Source organism: Panthera leo, chromosome A2 (assembly GCF_018350215.1).
Source record: "Panthera leo isolate Ple1 chromosome A2, P.leo_Ple1_pat1.1, whole genome shotgun sequence".
Classification (NCBI taxonomy): Eukaryota; Metazoa; Chordata; class Mammalia; order Carnivora; family Felidae; genus Panthera; species Panthera leo.
In genome coordinates, this window is record NC_056680.1 from 59781956 (window position 1) to 59804576 (window position 22621).

The following is a 22621-nucleotide window of genomic DNA, read 5'->3' on the forward strand; positions in this document are numbered from 1 at the left end:
ACATTCCATCCCTGCTACCTGTGGAATGCCCAGTGCACACCCAACAATAGACTTGCTGGTAGTCAAAGGTGATATCCAAGCCTACTCTCTGGAAGGCGGTAGTAAGCTGGGTATCAGGGCTGGTCTAACCTTTGTAATGGATGAGAGTGGAGTCTCTACAGAAGCATCTTTTAAAAAAATTTTTTTTATGTTTATTTTATGTTTGAGAGAGAGACTGAGCATAGGTGGGGGAGGGGCAGAGAGAGGGGTAAACACAGAATCCGAAGCAGGCTCCAGGCTCCGAGCTGTCAGCACAGCCCAATGCATGTCCCAAACTCAGACCGTGAAATCATGACCTGAGCCGAATTCAGACACTTAACCGAGTGAGACACCCAGGTGCCCCTATGTTTATTTTTGAGAGAGAGGCAGAGCATGAGCAGGGAAGGGGCAGATAGAGAGGGAGTCACAGAATCAGAAGCAGGCTCCAGGCTCTGAGCTGTCAACACAGAGCCCAACGCCAGGCCTGAATTCACAGACCTGAACTCACAGACCTGATCATGACCTGATCAGATCATGACCTGAGCCAAAGACACTGAACCGACTGAGCCACCCAGGTGCCCCCTGGAAGTGTGCTTATTAGTTTTCTGGGCCCTTGAGAGTAAAGAGGGCTGCATTTCCTCTGTGAACATAGCTTCTTCATATGGTCAAGAGCCCTTGGATTCTGAAGTCAAGATGATCACAGGATGTGGCTTCTTTCTTGGGTACCTGCAGCCCTCTCAACCTTGAGGCATGAAACTCCTCAGGGGGCTGTAAGAGTGGGTCCTTTAGGCTGATGTTTCTCCAGGCCCTTGTCTGCCAAGAGTAGAAGCAACTGGGGAATGTGTGCAGAGGTGGTCAGGATTCTTTTTGTCCCTCACCAAGGTCAGGCCTCATGTGGTTCTGTCTCCCTGGGTCTAGCCCAAGCCAGTGTAGGCTGGAAGGCTGGATGCTATCAAGGTCACTGTGAGAGACTGATAGCTGAGGGACGTCCTGGATGACAGAGCAGCTACTCTCTGAGGAGAACCTGATCTGCAGGTGGTGGAGAGACAGTAGGAGTTCACCAAGGCCCCACATGAGGCTCTGAGTCACACTGGCCTTTGTTCCTTGCTTGCTCTGGCCCTTGGCTGAGGGGCATTCGGGGATCCTGCCAGCGGCTCAAGGCACTGGCAGTGTTCCCTATGTGCACATCTTTGGAAGCATATCCTGGTGCAGGAGGACGACAGAGGACACAAGTGGACGTCTTGCTCCTGTGAACGTGGTTGGCAGCCTGATCATGGTGGTCACCCAGCTGAACCTGCAGTTTTGCTTCCAGGGCAAGAAGTTGCGAGGCTTCAGCTGTGAACTCACCCGGTCCCCCCATGGGGTCTTCCCTGAGACCGTCTTTTCTATCATGTGCCAGATCATGGTGCCCATTCTACTCTCAGGCTTGGGCATGTTGACAGCCAGCCTGGTGATGAACACTATCCAAGTGCGTACCAGGCATTTGGGGGCCTGGGGGGAGGGGGGTGGGAAACCAGGCTCCCTAGGCATCACAGATATGATAGGCCAGGGGACACCAGAGGCCCTGAGTCGGGGTGCAGCCCAGGATTCCCGGGCTCAGTGGTGCCAGCAGGAGGATCCTCCAGGGGGCCTCGTGTCTGAAATTCCAAGAAGCTTCTGACGACCCTCTCCAAGGTCAGCCCACACTAACCACGTTAGCTCAAACCATTTTCCTTCCAGATTCATCAGGCAGGGCCTGGAGGGGTTCAAATCCTCTGCCTTTCACTTACTATTTGAGGGAATTCATTAGCTTCCCCCGTATCAGTTTCCCCATCTACAGATGGGGCTAATGAATGCACCGACCTCACTGGGTTGTGAGGGTGAGACACCCAGTGTGTTTCGTGTTGTGACTCCAAGGGTGATGGGCACTGTTCCCTCCAGTCCCCAGAATCTTTGTGGGGCTCTTCAGTGAGGGGACAAGGTCCAGATCCCGGGATGGGGTCCAGACGAGTGTAGGGATGTGGTAGTCTCTGTTGATTAGAAGCATTGTAGGGAGGCCCTTAAACGAGCACACACTCTGGCATTCACTTCTCCTGGTCTCTTTATGCCCTGGGGTTGGTTCACGTAATGCTGTTTGAATCATTGAGGGTTTACTCTGTCTACCTAAACATTTTTATAGAGTTAGTGTGTGATAGAAAAATTAGAAAATATGCACAAGTGAAGAAGGAAGGGTGCCCATAATCTCTGATCAACATCGTGGTGCGTGTCTATCGAGAATGTGTAAACATAAATATATGGGATCTTGCTATGTAATGTGCTTTTATTATATTTTTTTGAGAGAGAGTGTGTGTGCATGTGTGTACGTGAGTGAGGGAAGGAGGGGCAGAGAGAGGGAGAGAGAATCCCAAGCAGGCTCTGTGCTGTGAGCACAGCACCAAATGTGTGGCTCAATCCTATGACTCTGGATCATGACCTAAGCCAAAATCAAGAGTCAGATGCTCAACTGACTGAGCCACCCAGGCACCCCTGTAATGTGCTTTTTAATCAGTGAAATTAAATTTAAATTTAGGTTTTTTTTTTGTTTTTTTTTTTTTACGTTTATTTATTTTTGAGACAGAGAGAGACAGAGCATGAGCAGGGGAGGGTCAGAGAGAGAGGGAGGGAGACACAGAATCTGAAACGGGCTCCAGGCTCTGAGCTGTCATCACAGAGCCCGACGCGGGGCTTGAACTCACGGACCGTGAGATCATGACCTGAACCGAAGTCGGCCGCTTAACCAACTGAGCCACCCAGGCGCCCCTTAAATTTAGTTTTGCAGCCCATGGGAACATTGCAGCTAGTGCAGTGCCTTCCTCAGTTCCACAAAGCATCTCCTTCCTGATGACAGCTCAGCATTCTTTGTGCGTCTGTGTGTGAATTGAAGAGAGATTATCAACACCCACCCTGTTCCCTGGTCTCTGAATGAGACTCTTGATGGCTCTGCCTTCAGACTTCAGTGGATGGGATACTCACCCCTCCTGGGGCTAGGGCGGCCCTTTGTGTACTGGCCAACTTGCTGTTAGAAAGCATTCATTTGGGCTTGCAACCTAGATCCCCGTCTCTCCCACCTCAGAGCTTCACCCCTTGGGGTGCTCTACTAGTCTCTCACCCAGCTGAATCTGCAGTGGTTCAGCTTCCTAAGACCCTTCTCCAGAGAAAGACTCTGCCCTGTGTCTCTGTTTTGACCTTCCATGGCCACTTCATGGAACATGGTTTTAAGCCCCTACACCACAGTGCATGTCCCTCAGTTGCTGCAGCCTGAGAGGTTATTTATCAGTCAGTTGGGGGATCTCAGCAGAGTCTGGAAGATTGGATGGGATGTCAGGGAAAGAAAGGCTCGGGATTGTACCCGACCATCAGCAGGGGTGACACAGGAGGCCAGTCCAGGAGGAACTCCAACTGGCGGGCCGTTTCCTGACCTCTGTGTTAAGTCTCCATCTGAGAGTCTAGCATGCAGAAAAGGGGATGTCTTGGGAAGCAGGCCCAGAGCATACCTGGGCAAATTTGTCTGCAAATCCAGGACTTGAGCCATCCAGCTTTGGGAGGCCCAGCATTTGGGAGGAACAGAAAACAGCCCTGGAAGACACAGCTCATTCTTTCTCTCCAGTTTGCAAATGTGCAGTGACTCCCAGGTGTGGTGGGGTTCAAGGGCACTCAGGTTTTCGTGGCTCCTGCATGTGCACCACCACCTCCCTGGTCAACCCCGCTCAGTGGTTCAGGATGTGGCCTTGTCAACACTGTTCCAGGGGGAAATTACATAACATAGGAGGGTGGCCTGGCTCCCACTATACCCAGGCTGCCACATTCTGGGGCCTCATAGCCCCATGAGCCTGCAGCAGGGATAACCTCCTGGCAGGGGCACCTCGTGGCTGTCTCTGGCATAGTGGGCTGGCCCGAAGAGTACTGGTTGGGTGCTAGCTTTACCTACTGTAGATTTGGGGTCAGGAGTCTCTCTGTTTATGGTGTTTGGGGTCAGTCTATAGTTGGGTCCAGGGATTGGGGCCCAGTAAGGGGCCAGAGTATCAGTTCAGTTTTTTTTTTCAAAAAATTATTTTTCAGATACACAAGTAAGGTATATATAAAAGTTTCTCTCTCCCTTTATTTTTTTAATGTTTATTTTTGAGTGTGGTGGTGAGGGGGGGATGGGCACAGAGAGAGAAGGCGAAAAAGGATCCCAAGCAGGCTCCAAGCTGGTATCAGCGAGCCCAATGCAGGGCTTAAAGTCATGACCCATGAGATCATGGCCTGAGCCAAAGTTGGATGCTGAACCAACCGAGCCACCCAGGAGCCCATGTTTCTCTTTTTTATAAAATAAGTATCTCAGCCTTCAATCTCATTCCTGGAGGAAGCTTCTATTATCAGGTCATGTGTATCCTTTCAGGCCTTCTTGGGGGTTTATGTAGACCCGTGGGCACCAGAGACAGTGACAGCAGTTGTAATTGTTAGAGTGTATGTAGTCTTTCTTCACTGAATCAGAGATGAATCAGACAGGGTGTCTGCTTTTGAGCAGTTAGTAGCTGAGCACAGAGTAGGATAGATGAATTCATTCATTCATCTGGTTCCTCGTTTATTCATTCAGCATATTTTGTTGAATTCTGTGTTAGCTGCTCTCAGGCCCCAGGAGTGCAATGGTGAGCAGAAACAGACCTGTCTCTGCCTCCCTGGCTTTTGTAGTTTAAGTGGTGAGGCAGGTGATTCATCCTACGAGCCAGTGTTAAGGGAGTGGAGCAGTGAACAGACATTTGCCTGTGAAGAAAGAGGGAACAGTTCATTCTTCCCAGAGGAGTCAAAGAATCTGCAGTTAGTAGGACAGTTGGAGTTGGACCTTAAAGGATAATATAATAGTTTCTGGGATGATGTGAGAGAGAGCAGACAGTCCAAGCAAAGGGATCAGTGTGTGCAGAGATACAGACAAATGAGTGGGCATTTGCAAGGAGTGAGGAACGAACAGCAATTGGCCATGGTCATGGGGTGGGGTGCTGGAACAGCCCGTGAGAAGGGCTGTCTGCTCTGCTCAAGTTGTATGCTGAGTACAGAGGGGTTGTTGATTTTTGTCCTCGTTATTTTAAAATAAATGTGTATTTTATTGAAGTATATCATGGATGTGTTGAAAATTGTACGTGTTATGTGTACAGTTTGAATGACCATCTCAGGATAAATGCACCTGTGTAATCCCCATCCAGGTCAAGAGCATTTTCAGCCCCGAGTAGGCTCCTCCATCCTCTGCCCCACCTAAACCAGTCTTCTGCCTTCTAATACTGGGCATTAGTTTTGGATGTTTTTGAAGCATGATACTACCATAGACATTCCTGTCTATTTCTTGTATGTTTTGAGGGGACAGATCTATTGGGTGTATGCCCAGGATCAGAACTGGCCAAGGGGCTGAGTGACAGGGTCATAACTGTAACAGAACTGAACTGTGGCAGCAGGGTGAAGGCCACAGGGAAGAGCTGGGAAGCTGTGGCTGTATCAGAGCCCCGCGAGTGCAAGAACCATTACTAACTCTAACTGATTTTGATCTCCCCAGTGCCCCTCATAAGATTTATTTGAAGCATTGCCAGAGAGGGCAGTGGTGGTGGAAATTAAGACAGTTACCATGACTTGGATGCCAGGCTGTCAGGGAACACAAGGGGTTACTTAAGTCCCTGCTGGAAGAGCAAGAATGCCTGGAGCCACAGTGGGCAGGGCAAAGGGTCTGGGCAAGGAAGGTCAAGTCTGGAATCCTGATTTTGAAGGGCCCATGGGATGTCAGGATTCAGTCAGCAGTTGGGTAGGCAGGTGTGGTGCTCAGAAGACAGATCTGAGCCAGAGATGTCGAGCATCACCAGCACAGAGCACAATGTCTTAGTCAGAAAACCCTAACTCCAAGTGACTAGAGTCATTTAGGATTCCTATAAAGAAGGCTACAGATCAGACTGCTCTAGTACTTGTTAGTTCCCTGGATTAACAGTGTCAGCGAGGATCCAGGGTCCTACTGCTTTTCTGCTTTAGTCTTCCCTGTTAGTTGACTTTGTCCCATAATAGACCCCTGGTGGTTATATGGTGCCTGATGTGTCTAGATGTGACTTCTCAAGTCTCTTTGGCCATCATTGTGTCCCAGTCCACACCCACATGACTGATGCAAAGGCTCTCCTCCTGCCCTTCACCCCCTTAGGGCCGCTTGTTAATGTAGGGAGGATGGAGATGGCTGTGGGTGAGGTCATGTAGGGTGTGCAGTAGAAGGTGACTCAAGCCTTGGGAGGGAGAGGAAATGGCAGGGAAGGAGAATGAAGATGAAGCATGAAGGACTCAGGATTAATAGGTTAGGAGATCTACAGCCTTTGGTCTCCTGACCTCTGGGAGCCACTGTTGGCAGAAAGCAGACTTGGAATGGATGGGTCAGGAACCATGAGTGCGCAGAGCAGTAAGTGGTTTGATGCCAGCCTAACCTTACCCTTGGCTTGGCTTGGCTCTGTCTGTTCTGTAACAGGGAGTTTCTCAACTGTGGAGTTAGAGGACAGGCCTCTTGAAAACGATGGACTGTTTTCTTGAGCATCAGTTCCATAAAGCTATTACGTAACCCAAGGACGGTCCAGAGTTGAAAAGCCTGTGTCCATTTGGAAGAATCAAGAATTATTGTTAGACCTTGGTAAAATTTCTAGCTTTGCAGCCTGCCTATCTGGAGAAAGGAAATAAAATTCTTTAAATTAAATAATACTAAGAAAAAGAGGTCAGGAGCAGGAAGAGGAGCCCTCAATGGAGGTCAACATGGAATAAGCAGAGGTCAGTTTCGGACTGGGGGAATGTGGTTGTGAGTTCACAGGTGTGACATGGAGTGAGAGGTGTGCCTGTCACATAATTGGAGCTTAACACCAGCTGGGACTGGGGGTAGGGGAGGTCCATAGCTCAGAGAGCCAAGGAGTGAGGAATGGAGGTTAGAAGAGCCCAAGGAAAGGGCATTGCTATGGGGTGGGGAGGGACAGCAGCTAGCATAGCATCTGAGAGGGTGAGAACAAGACTCACTAAGTTCAGTGGTGCTGAGGAAGACAAGGGCAAGCTTCTGTGATGGGATGCAGAGAGAGGGGATTTATTTTTACACTTGAGTTGGTGGGGACTTGGTCTTGTGTGTCAGCGAAAATGAAGGTGCTTGGGAGCAGGCTGAGGTGGGAGGCCAGAGGAGGCTTGGGGTAGAGGATGCCGGCCTCAGAGGAGGCTGGAGCCCAGGGAGGGGTGCCTGTGCCAGGAACTGGGCTAGGGACTTCCGTTCCATGCATGCTGTGGCACACTGGTGAGATAGCTGCACAGGGGCCAAATGCTTCTGGAAGCCTGGGAGCCACTGGAGGCCGCTGACAGACAGTGGGAGCACCTTCTTGCCTGGTGACATGGTTTTCTTCTGAACTTTCAGAGAAGGGTAGACTCATAGCTCCATCAGAGCTGGGATTGGATTCTGAATTTCCCAGCTTTGCCAATGAGGTAAAAAGAAAGAGGGAACCGGCAGCCATGAGTGCTCTTCCTCTCTCTGAGGACATGAAGGACGCCTGACCCTTTCACTCCAGACCCTGTAAGATGTTTTGTTGGGCTGCTTTAGAGGACTCTTCTGGGCTCTACCCCCATTCTCCTCCCCTCCCACCATATCTTCAGTCTCAGGCAACAGGGCCCAGACCCCAGGGCTCCTATCTCCTAGCTGACACAGTAGGAGTGTTGTTTTAGGTCTAGAATTCTAAAACCCAGAGGAGCTCTTAGCGTAGGGATCACAGAAATCTATAGGGGACTGAGAGGTAAATTAAGTCAATAGAATCAGATGAGGTATTGAAAATTGATGGGGGTAGGTTGGGGATAAGCAATCTAATTGCATATAAATTGGTGGGAATAATTTTCACCTCACAAAGAAGTTATTTTTGAGAGAGAGAGAGAGAACACAAGTGGGGCAGGGGCAGAGAGAGAGGGAGACACAGAATCCAAAGCAGGGTCCAGGCTCTGAGCTGTCAGCACAGAGCCCGACGTGGGGCTCAAACTCACAAACTGTGAGATCATGACCTGAGCCGAAGTCAGACGCTCAACTGGCTGAAAGACCCAGGTGCCCCCCTTTCATACTTTTTTTAATCTTTTACCTTTGATAGAGACCTGGATAGAGCTACATTCTGTCTGTTTTGACAAATCCAGTGTCCCCACATGATACTCTGGGTCACCGGGAAATCTGTGTCACTCCTTTGTCCCAGATGTTCTCACCAGCTCTCCCATTCATGAGAAATCTCCCAGCTTTGAAACTGGTGACTTGTTCCTGTTGCTACAGACACATGGGCCACCCTGGGTATGTCGTGTTTGCAGGCTGGATCCCGCCAGTCAGGCTCGGACACAGTCTGGCCTCCAGTTTTCCTAGCTGCTGAAGTTGCCACAACTTCTCTCAAGAAATTTCAAAGATGTGCCAATATGTGTGTTTGGATTGATCTTACTCTTTCCCCACCAGCACTGGCCTGTGTTTATGGAGGTTAAAGACCTATTGATGTTGGTGCCACCCCTGGTGGGCCTGAAGGGGAACCTGGAAATGACGCTGGCATCACGACTCTCCACTGCTGTAAGTAGATAGTTGAGCATCTGGGCCACCTGCCTCCCAGGGACGGACACATGGGCACCTCCCAGTTTCTCCTCATAGCCTTGTTAGACAGGTGGGTTTGCCTCTCCGAAAAGACAGGTGTCAAGAGGTTTTGTTCTGTCATGATGCTCCACCTAGTCGCTCCTCATAGCCTGCTATCTGTTGTTCCACAGCGCAACTGGACTTCTGGTGAGGGCCAGGCTCAGCCCCGTGTGCCCTTGGTTTCTCCTATAACCTGCTGTGTCCCAGAGCCTGGCTCCACACATTCACACAGAAGCTGTAATGAGCAATGCAGCCTTACTGAAGGGTTTTAGAGATGAAACAGGATTTTCGTCACCACATCATCCATCTCTGTTAGAGGATTTTCTTTTCTATGATGGCTCTGAAATGCCCCATCAGCAGAGGGGTCTTCTCAGGACTCCCTAACTCACTCTGTCCCTCGGGCTGTCACTCATTCTACCCCTCCTAGCTATCCTGGGAATTGCAGTTCTTTTCCTTCTATTATGCAGAATGCTCTTTCCCCTTCTGTGAAACCCATTTCACGTTCAGGATGTGAACAAGGCTGATGGCAAGAGTAGGTATGTTGTAGTCAGGAAACTGAAAGAAGAGTGATGTAATTGGAATAGTGAGGGAAAGAGGTGGGGCCTGCCTGGAGAGTGGGTGAGGGGTGGCTAGCCGGACAGTGGCCCCCAAAGAGCCACATCCTAATCCGTGGGACCTGTGCATAGTTTCTTATGTGGACAGGGTCTTTGCTGGTGGGATGAAGTGAAGGACCTTGACACGGGAGATGATCCTGGATTATCCACATGGGCCCAGTGTCATCACAAGGCTCTCTAGGAAGGGGGGGACAGGGACGTTTCAGAAGCAAAGGCCATGTGAGGGAAGTCAAGTCAGAGAAGATGCTATGCCACTGGGTTTGAAGTTGGAGGAATAGCCAGGAAATGTGGCTTTACCTACTGGAGAAGATGAAGAAACAGATCCCTCCCTCGAGCTTTCTGAGGGAGTAAGGCCATGTGGACACCTTGATTTTTGCCCCATAAGATGCATTTCAGACTCCTGGCCTCCAGAAGGTAGGAAGTACAGAAGTGTATTTCTGTGTACACACTAGAAATAATCATTTACAAAATACAGTTGGAAAAGAGGTATCTTTCAAACCATTGATTTTATTTTTTAATTTTATTTATTTATTTATTTACAATAGAATGTGCTTTTAATAACACTAGAAACCAGAGGAAATAAGGCTGCATAGGTGATCTCATTTGCACATTTCACAAAGCAATCATGTACAATAATGAATACCCTAATTACTCAAGAACGTCCATATTAATACAGAAAAAGAATTACCAGAGGTTACATAATATTTGTTTTCAAAACAGACAAGATGGCTTTCACTGGACTTCACTGTACCCAGAGAGATACCCAAGGTCCATGTTAGAATTTCAACACAAAGAAAAATTTGCAGGAAAAAAAAAAGATACACAGACTCAGGAAAAAGAAACATCTTTTGAAAAGTTACTCTAGGTTGTAATAAGATTTTAAGAGTGATTTCAGCTGGAGTTGCCTCTTTAGTGAACAAACAGGGGCTCTGAGGCTCACTGTGTGATGGCACAGGAGGAAGAAAGAAGCGGGACACAGTAACAGAGATGAGAACCCAAGCACTCTGGCACCAACAAGTGCTATTACATATGCAGAAGGCACTGCTTAGAGGAACTAGGATTTCCAAAACCAGACATATTTTGGAGTGGCTAGCAGCAAAGATGGTTGGACAGGTGGCTGTTTAATGAATTTTGAAGACAATAGAATTCACAGTGGGAAGCTTACAATAGAGCTGGCCTTCTATAGGAAATCTTTCAGGAACCCTTGTGTTCTTGTTAAACATATAGGAAAGACCAAGCCAACAGATCTGCAATTCACATGCAAGACAAAGCAAGTGTGATCTGGGCTAAATACACAGAAAGGAATCAGAGCCTTCTCAAGAAGGCAAGAGGAACATTTTTGTGCACCTGCTTCTTTTACTGTGCTGACTTAGGGCATTCCACAAGAGTTGAAAATAGTGATGGATGCAAAGCCAATTAACCTGGTCTGTCAGTTATAGGTAACTGCATAATATTAAAACATAATGATGAAGAATTATAGTTGAGGTTGCTAAAGGCTAAGGAAATTCTCCAATTCTTAACTTACAATAAGAGCATTTACAGTAAATTCAAACATACAACTTACAGCTGGTTTGTTGGCTTTCCAATTCATTGCCCCAGTTTGTAAACAAGCTCTAATCACTTTGGTAGCCATCTGCACTCAGGGACACAAAGCATTCTGCAAATCACTAAAGTCCTATTTAAAAATTTCCTCCTTCCACCTAAATTTCCAGTGTGCTAAGTAATCTGCAGGACAGAAGGCAGAGAGGAATGAAGTGTGAGTCTGAACGTAATCCTGCAAGGCAGAGCTACTGTGAGTCTGAACGTAATCCTGCAAGGCAGAGCTACCAAGCCAGCCTCCACCTAGACCAAAATAAGAGCACAGAAATATGAGGGAAAACATTTCCTGAAGCTCAATTCCAAAAGGTTAAGTTGCTCAAAACTCCCAGTTTGAGAGAGGAGCATGGTTTTAGCCTCAGGTCTCCCTTTCAGATCTATAAACATCAGAAGGCCCCTCAGGAATCACTGAAACAACATAGAATAGAAGCATCTATCAGAAGACTTAATGCTTTGCGGTGCACTTAGTTCACAGGATAATAGGAGCAGATGGAATTTCTTTAAAATACATACATAAAAGCTTACTAAGTTCTCCTAAAGATTAAACACAAAATGTCCATAACTAACCATCACTCTCCTGCCAGAACAGAGCCAGAAATGTTGAGTATGCAAGTACTAATTACAAGATCTTAAGATTAGTCAGAAACAGTACCAGGTAACATCCCAAAGTGTACAAGCCAGTTAAACACATATAAAATTGGTACTAATCCAGTTAGATATACAAAATGAAAATTATGGATGTTGCCTCAAATATCTGGGATTCCACAAATTTACAATCAGCCTATGTAACAAAGTAGACTGTAGTTTTAAGAAAACATTACCATTCAATATCTATTTCAAAAATGATCTCAAGTCCCAATGATGTCAAAAGTCATTTATCTGGAAATTAGAATCATTTAAAGGTTTGTACAAATTTGCAAATAACAAACCAAAAAATTAGAAAAGACCTGTACAACGCTGGCCTTTAATCTATGTTTTTCCCAAATGTGTTTGACAAATCCATTAATTCAGCAGAATGATAATGGGCTATTGGTTCTCATGTAAATTGGGTGGCCTTGTGAACAGGCCCAAAGCTGTTCCATGGAGGCACAGGATGGAGAGCTTGGTTCTCTGTGGTTCATCTGGTCAGCAGAACACAGGTGGTACAAACAAAAGTTTAACTTATCAAAGACATGAGACCATCACAGTATTACAAAACTTTCCTTTGACCTAATGGATATTTAAAGCAACAATGACAACAACAACAACAAAACACACATAGTTCTGTAGCTACTGCTTATGTAGAAAACTTGAAAGCACACCAGTATCTGCATGTCTTTTCTGCAGTTATATGGTGTAATGAGTTTGGCACTTCATTGTAATGAAATTTCCAATGACACAGTCCTTACCTACAGTGGCACATAACCTGCAAACATCAGGCAAACATCCTGTACAGGAAAAGTGTCTTCGCTGCCAAGTCTGACAAAAGGAAAAAAAAAAATTGCTTCCCCCCCCCCTTTTTTTTTTAATCAAGAAAAGGAAAATGAGGGGTGAAGGACATCTTTGGACTGCTTCTCTCCATTCCTGTTGTCAGACAATCTGAAGTCCTTTAAACTGTAGCCTGTTCACTAACTCACTGTTAGCCTGATACCCAGCTATGTGTCATCGTCTTAACGCTGTGTGGGAAGCTTTGGTTGGGCAACACATTGTCAGCGTCAAAATCTAACATATCACCGTCCATGAGGTTGTTCCAAATGATGGACTCCATGTGAATCAACATGCCATCCAAGTCACTTGGGAGCCTACCCTGGTTGAGAAGGCCCATCCTGCCATGGTCATTGCAGCTGCTCACTGAGGAGTAGGCCCCCAGGGCTTTCATCTGCGTGGTGTGCGATAGCAGCACTTGTAAAGCTGTCTTCACTGGCGGCGGTTCATTCCTGAGGTGTGGAGCATGGTGCTGACCGCATGGGGCAAGGCACCCCCATTAACTGCAGATGTTGGCTGGGTATGTCCGGGGTGGGTGTGGGAGCTGGGGTTCATCATTTTGTTATGAGATGCCTGACTACCATAGGTTGACATGACCAAATTAGGGCCCATTAACATATTCTGACCAAGGACCTGGCTGTTGGGTTGGGTGATCCCAGGATCAACTACTGTCATAATGTCCTGATGGGGAGGAGAGTAAGTAAGCAACTCCTTCAAGAGTCCCGGTGCATAGTTACAATGATTCATACCTCCATAGCTCAATTTGTTGTCCTGAAGTGTTTACATAGGCATGTGGGGAAAAGGACTCCTGCTGGACTGGCCGTGTGTATATTTTTGGGAGTTGGGGCTGGGTGAATTCAGACTGGTGTTTGGTAGTACATATGAGTAGCATGGTGTCTGCTGCATCATGGTCCCAGGTGAAGACTGAGTTGAAACAGTTAATGGCATTGGTGATGAGACAAGGTTGAGATTATCCAAAAGGTTTTCCATATTTTCAGGATTACTTATCTCAGACAGACTGGGTAGAGCAGAAGCCATCTTTGCAGCAGATAGTGGGTACACCATAGAATGCACATCCCCATCTCTAAGATCATCCTGTTCTGTCATAATGGGATAAAGTCTCCCACTAATAGTACTAGCATTTGAGCTAGTTGGAGGGTGAAATGCATGCCAGTTATCAAAGCCATCACTGCTGTGAGAGCCAGGGCTGTCCCAGGCACTCTCCTGACCAGACTGTAGAGACACTTTTTCTCTTAACAGCTCAGCCCTGGCTCTTAGCAAATTTACTGTTGTCCAGAGACGCAGCTCTTCTCTAGGGGGATTTTCCACTCCTACCTCCCTCTGGATTGAGCATCCACCAAGAACTTTTTCCGGTTCCTTAATTCTGCACACGAATGGACTTGGTGTGTAGGGCCAGATTAAAGCAAATTGAATTCTTCCAGCCCGCCGAGCTGTTGCTGTCACTCTTACCCTTGAAGTATGGCACATACTTGACCATCTCCTCTTAGATCTGCGACAGCATGAGCTGCTTCCACCCTGAGCTCTTGATGGACTTGGTGATGAGGTGGGCATAGGACAGGTTGCCTGATGCATTCCTGAGGGATGAGCTCCTCTTGTGGCGACCCTGCGAGGGGCCCGGTGGCGGCTGGAGGCATGGGCAGGTGCCAAGACAGCGGACTTGTGCAAGCAGCCAGCCTCTGGGCCCTGCAAGTCCCTGCACCAAACCCTGGTGGTGGCCCCAGCTGGACCCAGGCCTGAGCTGGAAGTTCCTGCTCTAGTCCAACAGGCTCAGGTTGCTCAGGAAGCTTGTGTTGACAGCAGCCCCTGAGGGCAGGCAGGGCTGGAGTGGCAGAGCTGGGCTGGCCTAATGCCGGCCTAGGCGGCGGCCAGGTACACAAGCGTGGCAGGGCCATCGGCTCCAAGTCCTGGTGGATCTCCAGAACCCGGGGCGGGGCGCTTCAGCCACGGTGAGCCCTTCCTCCCCCAGCCGCGGGAGAGCCAACCAGGAGGGGGCACTAAGAGCTGGTCCGAGATTTGGAGGGGCGACATTGGTGCCTTGAGCCCACGAATACAGGAGGAAGGTGCAACGGAGTGGAAGCACGAGCCCCAAAGTTGACTTCTGACTTCGCGGATCCATCAAGCTCTAGGCTCTTTCAGGTTCGCTGCTCAGGCTGGACGGCAGGCAAGAGTCCCCAGGTCAGGACAGGGTCTGTGGACTGAAGACAGACTGACGGACACTCGCTCTGCTGGGGGCTAGACCGCAGCACTGCTGTCTGTTGAATATGGCGGTGGCCGCTGCAGCAACTCTATGTTTACATTTTTTTAATGTTTATTTATTCTTGAAGGAAAGAGAGACAGAGCCTGAGTGGGGGAGGGGCAGGAAGGGAGGGAGACACAGAATCCAAAGCAGGCTCCAGGTCAGCACAGAGCCCCATGCGGGGCTCGAACTCAGGAGCTGTGAGATTATGACCTGAGCTGAAGTTGAAAATTTAAGTGACTGAGGCACTCAGGTGCCCCAACATGGTCCTTTTTAAATAATTTTTAATTGTTATAAATGCACATAAAAGAAGACTTACAAATTAACCATTTCTGAGTGTCTAGTTCAGTATATTATTAAGTATATTCACATTAAGTATAGTCACATTGTTTTTTTTAAGGAAATCATATAAATTATTTAACCAAAAATCTAATTTCCTTTGAAAGGCATAAATTGTTTATTAAACAACCGTTAATCAAGAGTACTATTATACTAATTAAGAGAGAATGGCATAATATTGAGCAGAGTTCTTTGAGAACAGGTCCTGATTGGAAATATATGGTAAAATTTTTTTAACTTTATTTTTTATTTTTTAAAATTTACATCCAAATTAGTTAGCATATAGTGAAGCAATGATTTCAGGAGTAGATTCCTTAATACCCCTTACCCATTTAGCCCATCCCCCCTCCCACAACCCCTCGATCAACCCTCAGTTTGTTCTCCATATTTATGAGTCTCTTCTGTTTTGTCCCCCTCCCTGTTTTTTATTATTTTTGTTTCCCTTCCCTTATGTTCATCTGTTTTGTCACTTGAAGTCCTCATATGAGTGAAGTCATATGATTTTTGTCTTTCTCTAATTTCACTTAGCATAATACCCTCCAGTTCCATCCACGTAGTTGCAAATGACAAGATTTCATTCTTTCTGGTTTCTGAGTAATACTCCATTGTATATATATACCACTTCTTCTTTATCCATTCATCCATCGATGAACGTTTTGGGCTCTTTCCGTACTTTAGTTTTTGGTAATAGTGCTGCTATAAACATGGGGGTGCATGTGTCCCTTCGAAACAGCACACCTATATCCCTTGGATAAATGCCTAGTAGTGCAATTGCTGGGTCGTAGGATAGTTCTATTTTTAGTTTTTTGAGGAACCTCCATACTGTTTTCCAGAGTGGCTGCACCAGCTTGCATTGCCACCAACAATGCAAAAGAGATCCTCTTTCTCCGCATCCTTGCCAACACCTGTTGTTGCCTGAGTTGTTAATGTTAGCCATTCTGACAGGTGTCAGGTGGTATCTCATTGTGGTTTTGATTTGTATTTCCCTGATGATGAGTGATGTGGAGCATTTTTTCATGTGTTAGTTGGCCATCTGGATGTCTTCCTTGGAGAAGTGTCTATTCATGTCCTTTGCTCATTTCTTCACTGGATTATTTGTTTTTTGGGTGTTGAGTTTGATAAGTTCTTTGTAGATTTTGGATACTAACCCTTTATCTGATATGTCATTTGCAAATATCTTCTCCCATTCTGTCGGTTGCCTTTTAGTTTTGCTGATTGTTTCCTTCGCTGTGCAGAAGCTTTTTATTTTGATGGGGTCCCAGTAGTTCATTTTTGCTTTTGTTTCCCTTGCCTCTGGAGACGTGTTGAGTAAGAAGTTGCTGTGGGCAAGATGAAAGAGGTTTTTGCCTGCTTTCTCCTCGAGGATTTTGATGGCTTCCTGTCTTACATTGAGGTCTTTCATCCATTTTGAGTTTATTTTTGTGTACGGTGTAAGAAAGTGGTCCAGGTTCATTCTTCTGCATGTCGCTGTCCATTTTTCTGAGCAGTACTTGCTGAAGAGACTGTCTTTATTCCATTGGATATTCCTTCCTGCTTTGTCAAAGATTAGTTGGCCATATGTTTGTGGGTCCATTTCTGGGTTCTCTATTCTATTCCATTGATCTGAGTGTCTGTTCTTGTGCCAGTACCATACTTTCTTGATAAGTATAGCTTTGTAATACACTTGAAGCCGGGGATTTTGATGCTTCCAGCTTTGGTTTTCTTTTGCAAGATTGCTTTGGCTATTTGGGGTCATTTCTGGCTTCATACAAACTTTAGGAATTTTTGTTCTAGCTCTGTGAAGAATGCTGGTGTTATTTTGATAGGCATTGGATTGAATATGTAGATTGCTTTGTGTGGTATTGACATTTTTTTTTACATTTATTTATTTTTGAGAGACAGAGTGAGACAAAGTGAAAGTGGGGGAGGGGCAGAGAGAGAGGGAGACACAGGATCGGAAGCAGGCTCCAGGCTCTGAGCTGTCAGCACAGAGCCCGACGCGGGGCTCAAGCCCACAGACTGTGAGATCATGACCTGAGCCAAAGTCAGACATTCAACCGACTGAGCCACCCAGGTGCCCTGGTATTGACATTTTAACAATACTTGTTCTTCCAAACTATGAGCGTGGAATATTTTTCTTTCTTTTTTTTTTTTTTTTTTTTTGTATTTTCTTCAATTTCTTCCATAACCTTTCTAAAGTTTACAGTGTATAGGTTTTTCACTTCTTTGGTTAGGTTTATACCTTGGTATTTTATAGTTTTTGGTACAAGTGTAAATGGAATCAATTCCTTGATTCCTCTTTCTGTTGTTTCACTATTGGCATATAGGAATGCAACTGATTTCTGTGGTTTGATTTTATATCCTGCAACTTTGCTGAATTCATGGATCAGTTCTAGCAGTTTTTTGGTGGAATCTTTTGTGTCTTCCATATAGAGTATCATGTCATCTGTGAAGATTGAAAGTTTGCATCCTCCTTGCTGATTTGGTGTCTGTTATTCCTTTGTGTTGTCTGATTGCTGAAGCTAATACATCTAATACTATGTTGAATAACAGTGGCAGGAGTGGACATCCCTGAGGTGTTCCTGACTCTAGGGGGAACAGTCTCAGTTTTTCTTCATCTAGGATGATATTAGCAGTGGGTTTTTTTGTATATGGCTTTTTTTATGATCTTGAGGTATGATCCCTCTGTCCCTTCTTTCTTGAGGGTTTTCATCAAGAAAGAATGATGTATTTTGCCAAATGCTTTCTCTGTATCTATTGAGAGGATCATGTGGTTCTTTTCCTTTCTTTTATTAATTTGATGTATCACATTGATTGAGTTGCAGATATTGAACCAGCCCTGCATCCCCGGTATAAATCCCACTTGGTTGTGGTGAATAATTTTTTAATGTATTTTTGGATTCAGTTGGCTAGTATCTTGTTGAGAATTTTTGCATCCATGTTCATGAGGGATATGGTCTATACTTCTCCTTTTTAGTGAGGTGTTTTTCTGGTTTTGGAATTAAAAAAATACCATTTGATTTTGATGGAAGCAGTAGTAATGTACCTCTTTCATTTCTAGTTTTGAGTCCTCTCTTTTTTCTAATCAATGCAGTTACAGTTTTGTGAATTTTATTGATCTTTTCAAAGAACCAACTCATGGTTTCATTAATCTTCTCATTTGTTTTTCCATTCTGTATCTGTGATCTAGTCACTATTATTTCCTCGCTCCTGGTAGCTTTGCGGTTAGTTTGTTCTTCTCTTTCACATTAAAAAATTTTTTTTAATCTTTATTTATTTTTGAAAGAGAGATAGAGTGAGATCAGGGGAGGAACAGAGAGAGAGGGAGACACAGAATCTGAAGCAGGCTCCAGGCTCCAAGCTATCAGCACAAAGCCCGATGTGAGGCTCGAACTCACAAACCATGAGATCATGATGTGAGCTGAAGTCGGCTGCTTAGCCACCTGAGCCACCCAGGCGCCCCTTCTCTTTCACATTTATTAAGTTGTCATTTTTGTGGTTGACTGAGATTATTATTTTTTTTAATTTAAGACTGTTTACAGCTAGAAATATCCAGCTTAGTACTGTGTTAACTGTATCTCTTAAGTTTTGGTATGTTGTGTTTGCATTTTAATTATCTGAATATATTTCCTATTTCTGTTGTGATTTCTTATTTGATCCATTGGTTGTGAAGAGTAATTTTTTTTTGATCTTCATGTATTTGCTGATTTTCCAGTTGTCCTGCTGTTGATTTCTAGTTTCATTCTAATGTGATTGGAAAAGACATTTTATATGATTTCAGTGTTTAAAAATGTATTGAAACCTGTTTTGTGGGGTAACATATGGTTCATCTAGGAGAATGTTTCAAGGCTACTTAAGAAAAATTTGCGTTCTATTTTTGGGTGGAGTGTTCTATCTATGCCTGTTTGGTCCAGTCATTCCATATTGTTAGTCATATACTCTGTTTCCTTATTTGTCTTCTGCCTGGTTCTTCTGTCCATTATTGAAAGTCTTCAACTATCATAGTAGAGCTGTCCATTTCTCCTTTCATGTCTGTCAGTGTTTGCATTTGTTTAAGAACTCTGATATTTGGTGCATTTATAATTGTTATATCTTCTTGATGATTTGACCCCTTTACCATCAAATAATATCCTTGTTTGTTTCTTACAACAGTTTTAAATGGAAAGTCTATTTTGTCTGCTAATAATATAGCAACTCCTGCACTCTGGGTTGCTCTTTGCATGAGATATTTCCATCCTTTCATTTTCAACCTAGGCATCTCCCAAATCTGAAGGGAGTGTTTTGTAGAAAGCATGTATTTGGACCCATTTTTTTTCTTAATTCTGCCAGTCTATGTCTTCTGATTGGGGAGTTTAACCTATTTATAATGAAGTAATTACAGATAGGTAAGGACTTATTATTGCCATTTTTAAAATTGGTTTTCTGTATGTCTTACAGCTTTATTTTTGTGCCTTCTTTCTTTCTTTAATGTCTTTCTGTATGATTAGGTGATTTTTTATAGCAATACATTTTGATTCTCTTGTCGTTTTGTTTTTTGTTTGTTTGTATTCTATAGTTATTTTCTTTGTGATTACCATAGTGATGACATATAGCATCCTAAAATTACAACAATGTATTTTAAACTGATAATAGTTAAGTTCAATCACATAAAAAAGTCTACTCCTTTATACCTCTGCCCTCTTCTACCCTTGATTTTATGTTACTGATGTCACAAAATATCTATTTTTATTAGAGTATCCATTAGCATAGTTTCATTGTTTTTATGCTTTTGCTTTTTAAATTATATAAAAGAATAAAAAATGGAGTTACAAAGCACAATTAAAATAATATAGGTTTTTATATTTATCCAAATATTTACCTGTACTGGATAACTTTATATTTCCATACAGCTTTGAGTTCCTGTCTAGTGTCCTTTCATTTTAACTTGAAGGGCTCATTTTAGCATGTCTAAAGTCCTGTCACTTTAACTTGAAGGACTTCTTCTAGGGCAGGTCTAGTGGTATTGAACTCTCCCTCAGCTTTTATTCATTTAGGAATGCTCTTGTTTCTCTCTCTCTCTCTCTCTCTCTCTCTCTCTTTGTTGTTGTTTTTTTGTTTGTTTTGTTTTTTGCAGTACAGTTCTGCTGTATATAGAACTTTTGGTGAATTTTATTTTTTCTTCCAGCAAAAAATATATTTAAATATATTATCCCACTACCTTCTGACCTGCATGGTTTCCCCTGAGAAATCTGATACCTTACTGAAGATCCTGTATTTGTAAGGAGTCTTTTCTCTTGTAGCTTTCAAGATTATCTCTTTGACTCTGACTTTCAGTGGTTGGGTTATAATGTTTCTTGGTGTGGGCCTCTTTGAGTTTGTCCTCCTTGGGTTTGTTGACCTTTTTGCATTTGGATATGCATGTATTTCCTCAAATTTGGGGAAATTTGGCCATTATTTATTCAAAAAAGCTCTCTGCCCCTTTTTGTCTCTCTTCCCTTTCTGGGAAACACATGAGATGGATGGATGGGTGGATGGATGGATGGATGGATGGATGGATGGATCTGATTGATGGTGCCCTATAAGTCCTGTAGGCTCTCTGTTCACTTCCCTTCATTTTTTTTTTTGTTGTTGTTTCTGAGACTTGATAATTTCAAATGACATTATCTTCAAATTCACTGATTCATTCTTCTTCCTGTTTGAGTCTGCTATTGAACCCCTCTAGTGAATTTTTCAATTCAGTGATTATATTTTCCAGCTGCATATTTTTCTTGGTTCCTTTGTAAAAGTTTCTCTTTGTAGATATTCTCATTTTGTTATCATCATTTCCCTAGATCTCTATCCATGTCCTCCTTTAGTTCTTTGAACATATGTAAGACAGTTATTTTAAAGTATTTATTAAATAAGAGAGTGAGAAAAGTGGGGCTCACCCAAAGTGGGGTTTGTGCTCACCCAAAGAGGGCTCAAGCTCATCTACCATGAGATCGTGACCTGAGCTGAAGTCAGATGCCTACCCAACTGAGCTACCCAGGCACTCCCTGCCTTCTCATCTTTTGTCGAAAAATTGGCATTTGAGAAAATAGCTACCTCTCCCAGTCTTTGCAGACTTGCTCATGAAAGGGAGGACCTTCACTAGTCAGTCTGGTGTGAAGGCTTAAAGTCTTTTCAGGCTTTTTCTGGGCATGTGTCTTCCCTGGGCCTGTATATGTACTTTTTTTTCCATTCCAATTCACCACACATGGCTGCTATTAAATGTTTTAATTACCTTGGGCGCTTGGGTGGCTCAGTCGGGTGAGCATCCAACTTTGGCTCAGGTCATGATCTCATGGTTAGTGAGTTTGAGCCCTGTGTCAGGCTCTGTGCTGACAGGTCAGAGCCTGGGGCTGGCTTTGCATTCTGTGTCTCCCTCTCTTTCTGTCCCTGTCCAGCTTGTTCTCTCTCTCCCTCTCAAAAGTAAATAAAAAGACATTGAAAATTTTCTTTAAAAACCTTTTAATTACCCTAAAAAACTCAGCATTGCTTCTCCTTGGGGACTTACATGCTTTATTGTACTTTTCCGTCTATAGTCTTTGCCCCAGGCATGCATGGGCCTGCAATTCCCTGCAGCTGTACTGTATCCAGCACCCTGGATACAGGGTTTCGGCAGCCTGGAAACTGATATCCAAACTATGCCACCTTTTCCTTTGATCTCCAAGTCAGGCAAAATGGAAACTAGACCCTCAGGTATCCTCCAGGAAGGCCAGGATGTTGCAAACTGGTCCACTGTTTTCCTTCTATCCTGAGGAAGGCACCATGCACTGCACTACTCTGTACCAAGGAGGAAGTGGTGCAAGGATAAGCAAAGACACTGTTGGATTTTCTACTGTTCTAAGTGTGGGTTTTTCTTGGTGAGGGGTCACTTGATTTTGCAAATCCTTGACTGGTTTCTAGAGCTCTCACAAAGCTGTTTTGGTCAGTCTCTTGTTTTACTTGGTATTTGCATGGGGGGAATGAGGCCTGGAGCTTCCTAGCCTTCCATCTTGCTGATATCATTCTCCCTCACTTTTCTTTTAAATTTGTTTTTTTGTTTTACTTTAGTGTGTCTTCTAGTAATCAGATAGGATTTGTTGGAAGTGAACTTTTTGGACATTTGCAGTGTGACAATACTTTATTTTATCTTCACAATTGAATGCCAACCTGGAACTATAGAGAATGCATGGTTCACAATTATTTTCCGTCAGTACTGAGGCATATTTTCAGGGTCTTCTTGTGGTCAGTGTGGCTGATGGAAGCCTCATAACTTTTAAAAATAAAATTTTATTTTTAAGTAATGTCTATACCCACTGGGGGGCTCAAACGCACAACTCTGATATCGAGAGTTACATGCTCTACTGACTGAGCCAGCCATGCCCCCCTGGAAGCCCCATTAGTTTTAGAATCTAATTTCTTTTAGATTATGTGTTCACCTTTCTATCTGGACTTTTTGGTATATTTCTCTTTATCAGCTATGTTCATCATGGTGTCTCTGGCAAGGGCCTTTTCTCATTACCTTACATATATCTTAGATTTTTCTATCTAAAGGGTTATGCCTGTCTTCAGTTCTATGGAAACCTTGTTACTGCTGTTACTTATAATATTTTGGTATTCATTCTTTCTGTCACCCCACCCCGCACCCCCTACTACTACTATTGGGTGCACAATGCAACTTCTGAATCTAACTTCTGAGTTCCTTAACTTTCTTTTCACATTTCTTGTATTTGTGTCTGG

At 44.4% G+C, this 22621-nt stretch overlaps 1 protein-coding gene across 1 annotated transcript in view; it reads left to right on the plus strand.

Moving 5' to 3' along the window:
- The first annotated feature begins 1291 nt into the window (after positions 1-1291).
- Positions 1292-22621, plus strand: part of SLC41A3 (solute carrier family 41 member 3) — a 60211-nt gene continuing 38881 nt past the window's right edge. Inside the window, exons 1-2 of the mRNA XM_042927324.1 lie at positions 1292-1486; positions 8483-8590. Of these exons, the coding sequence (XP_042783258.1) occupies positions 1292-1486; positions 8483-8590 (303 nt within the window). The remainder of the gene's footprint in view (positions 1487-8482; positions 8591-22621) is intronic.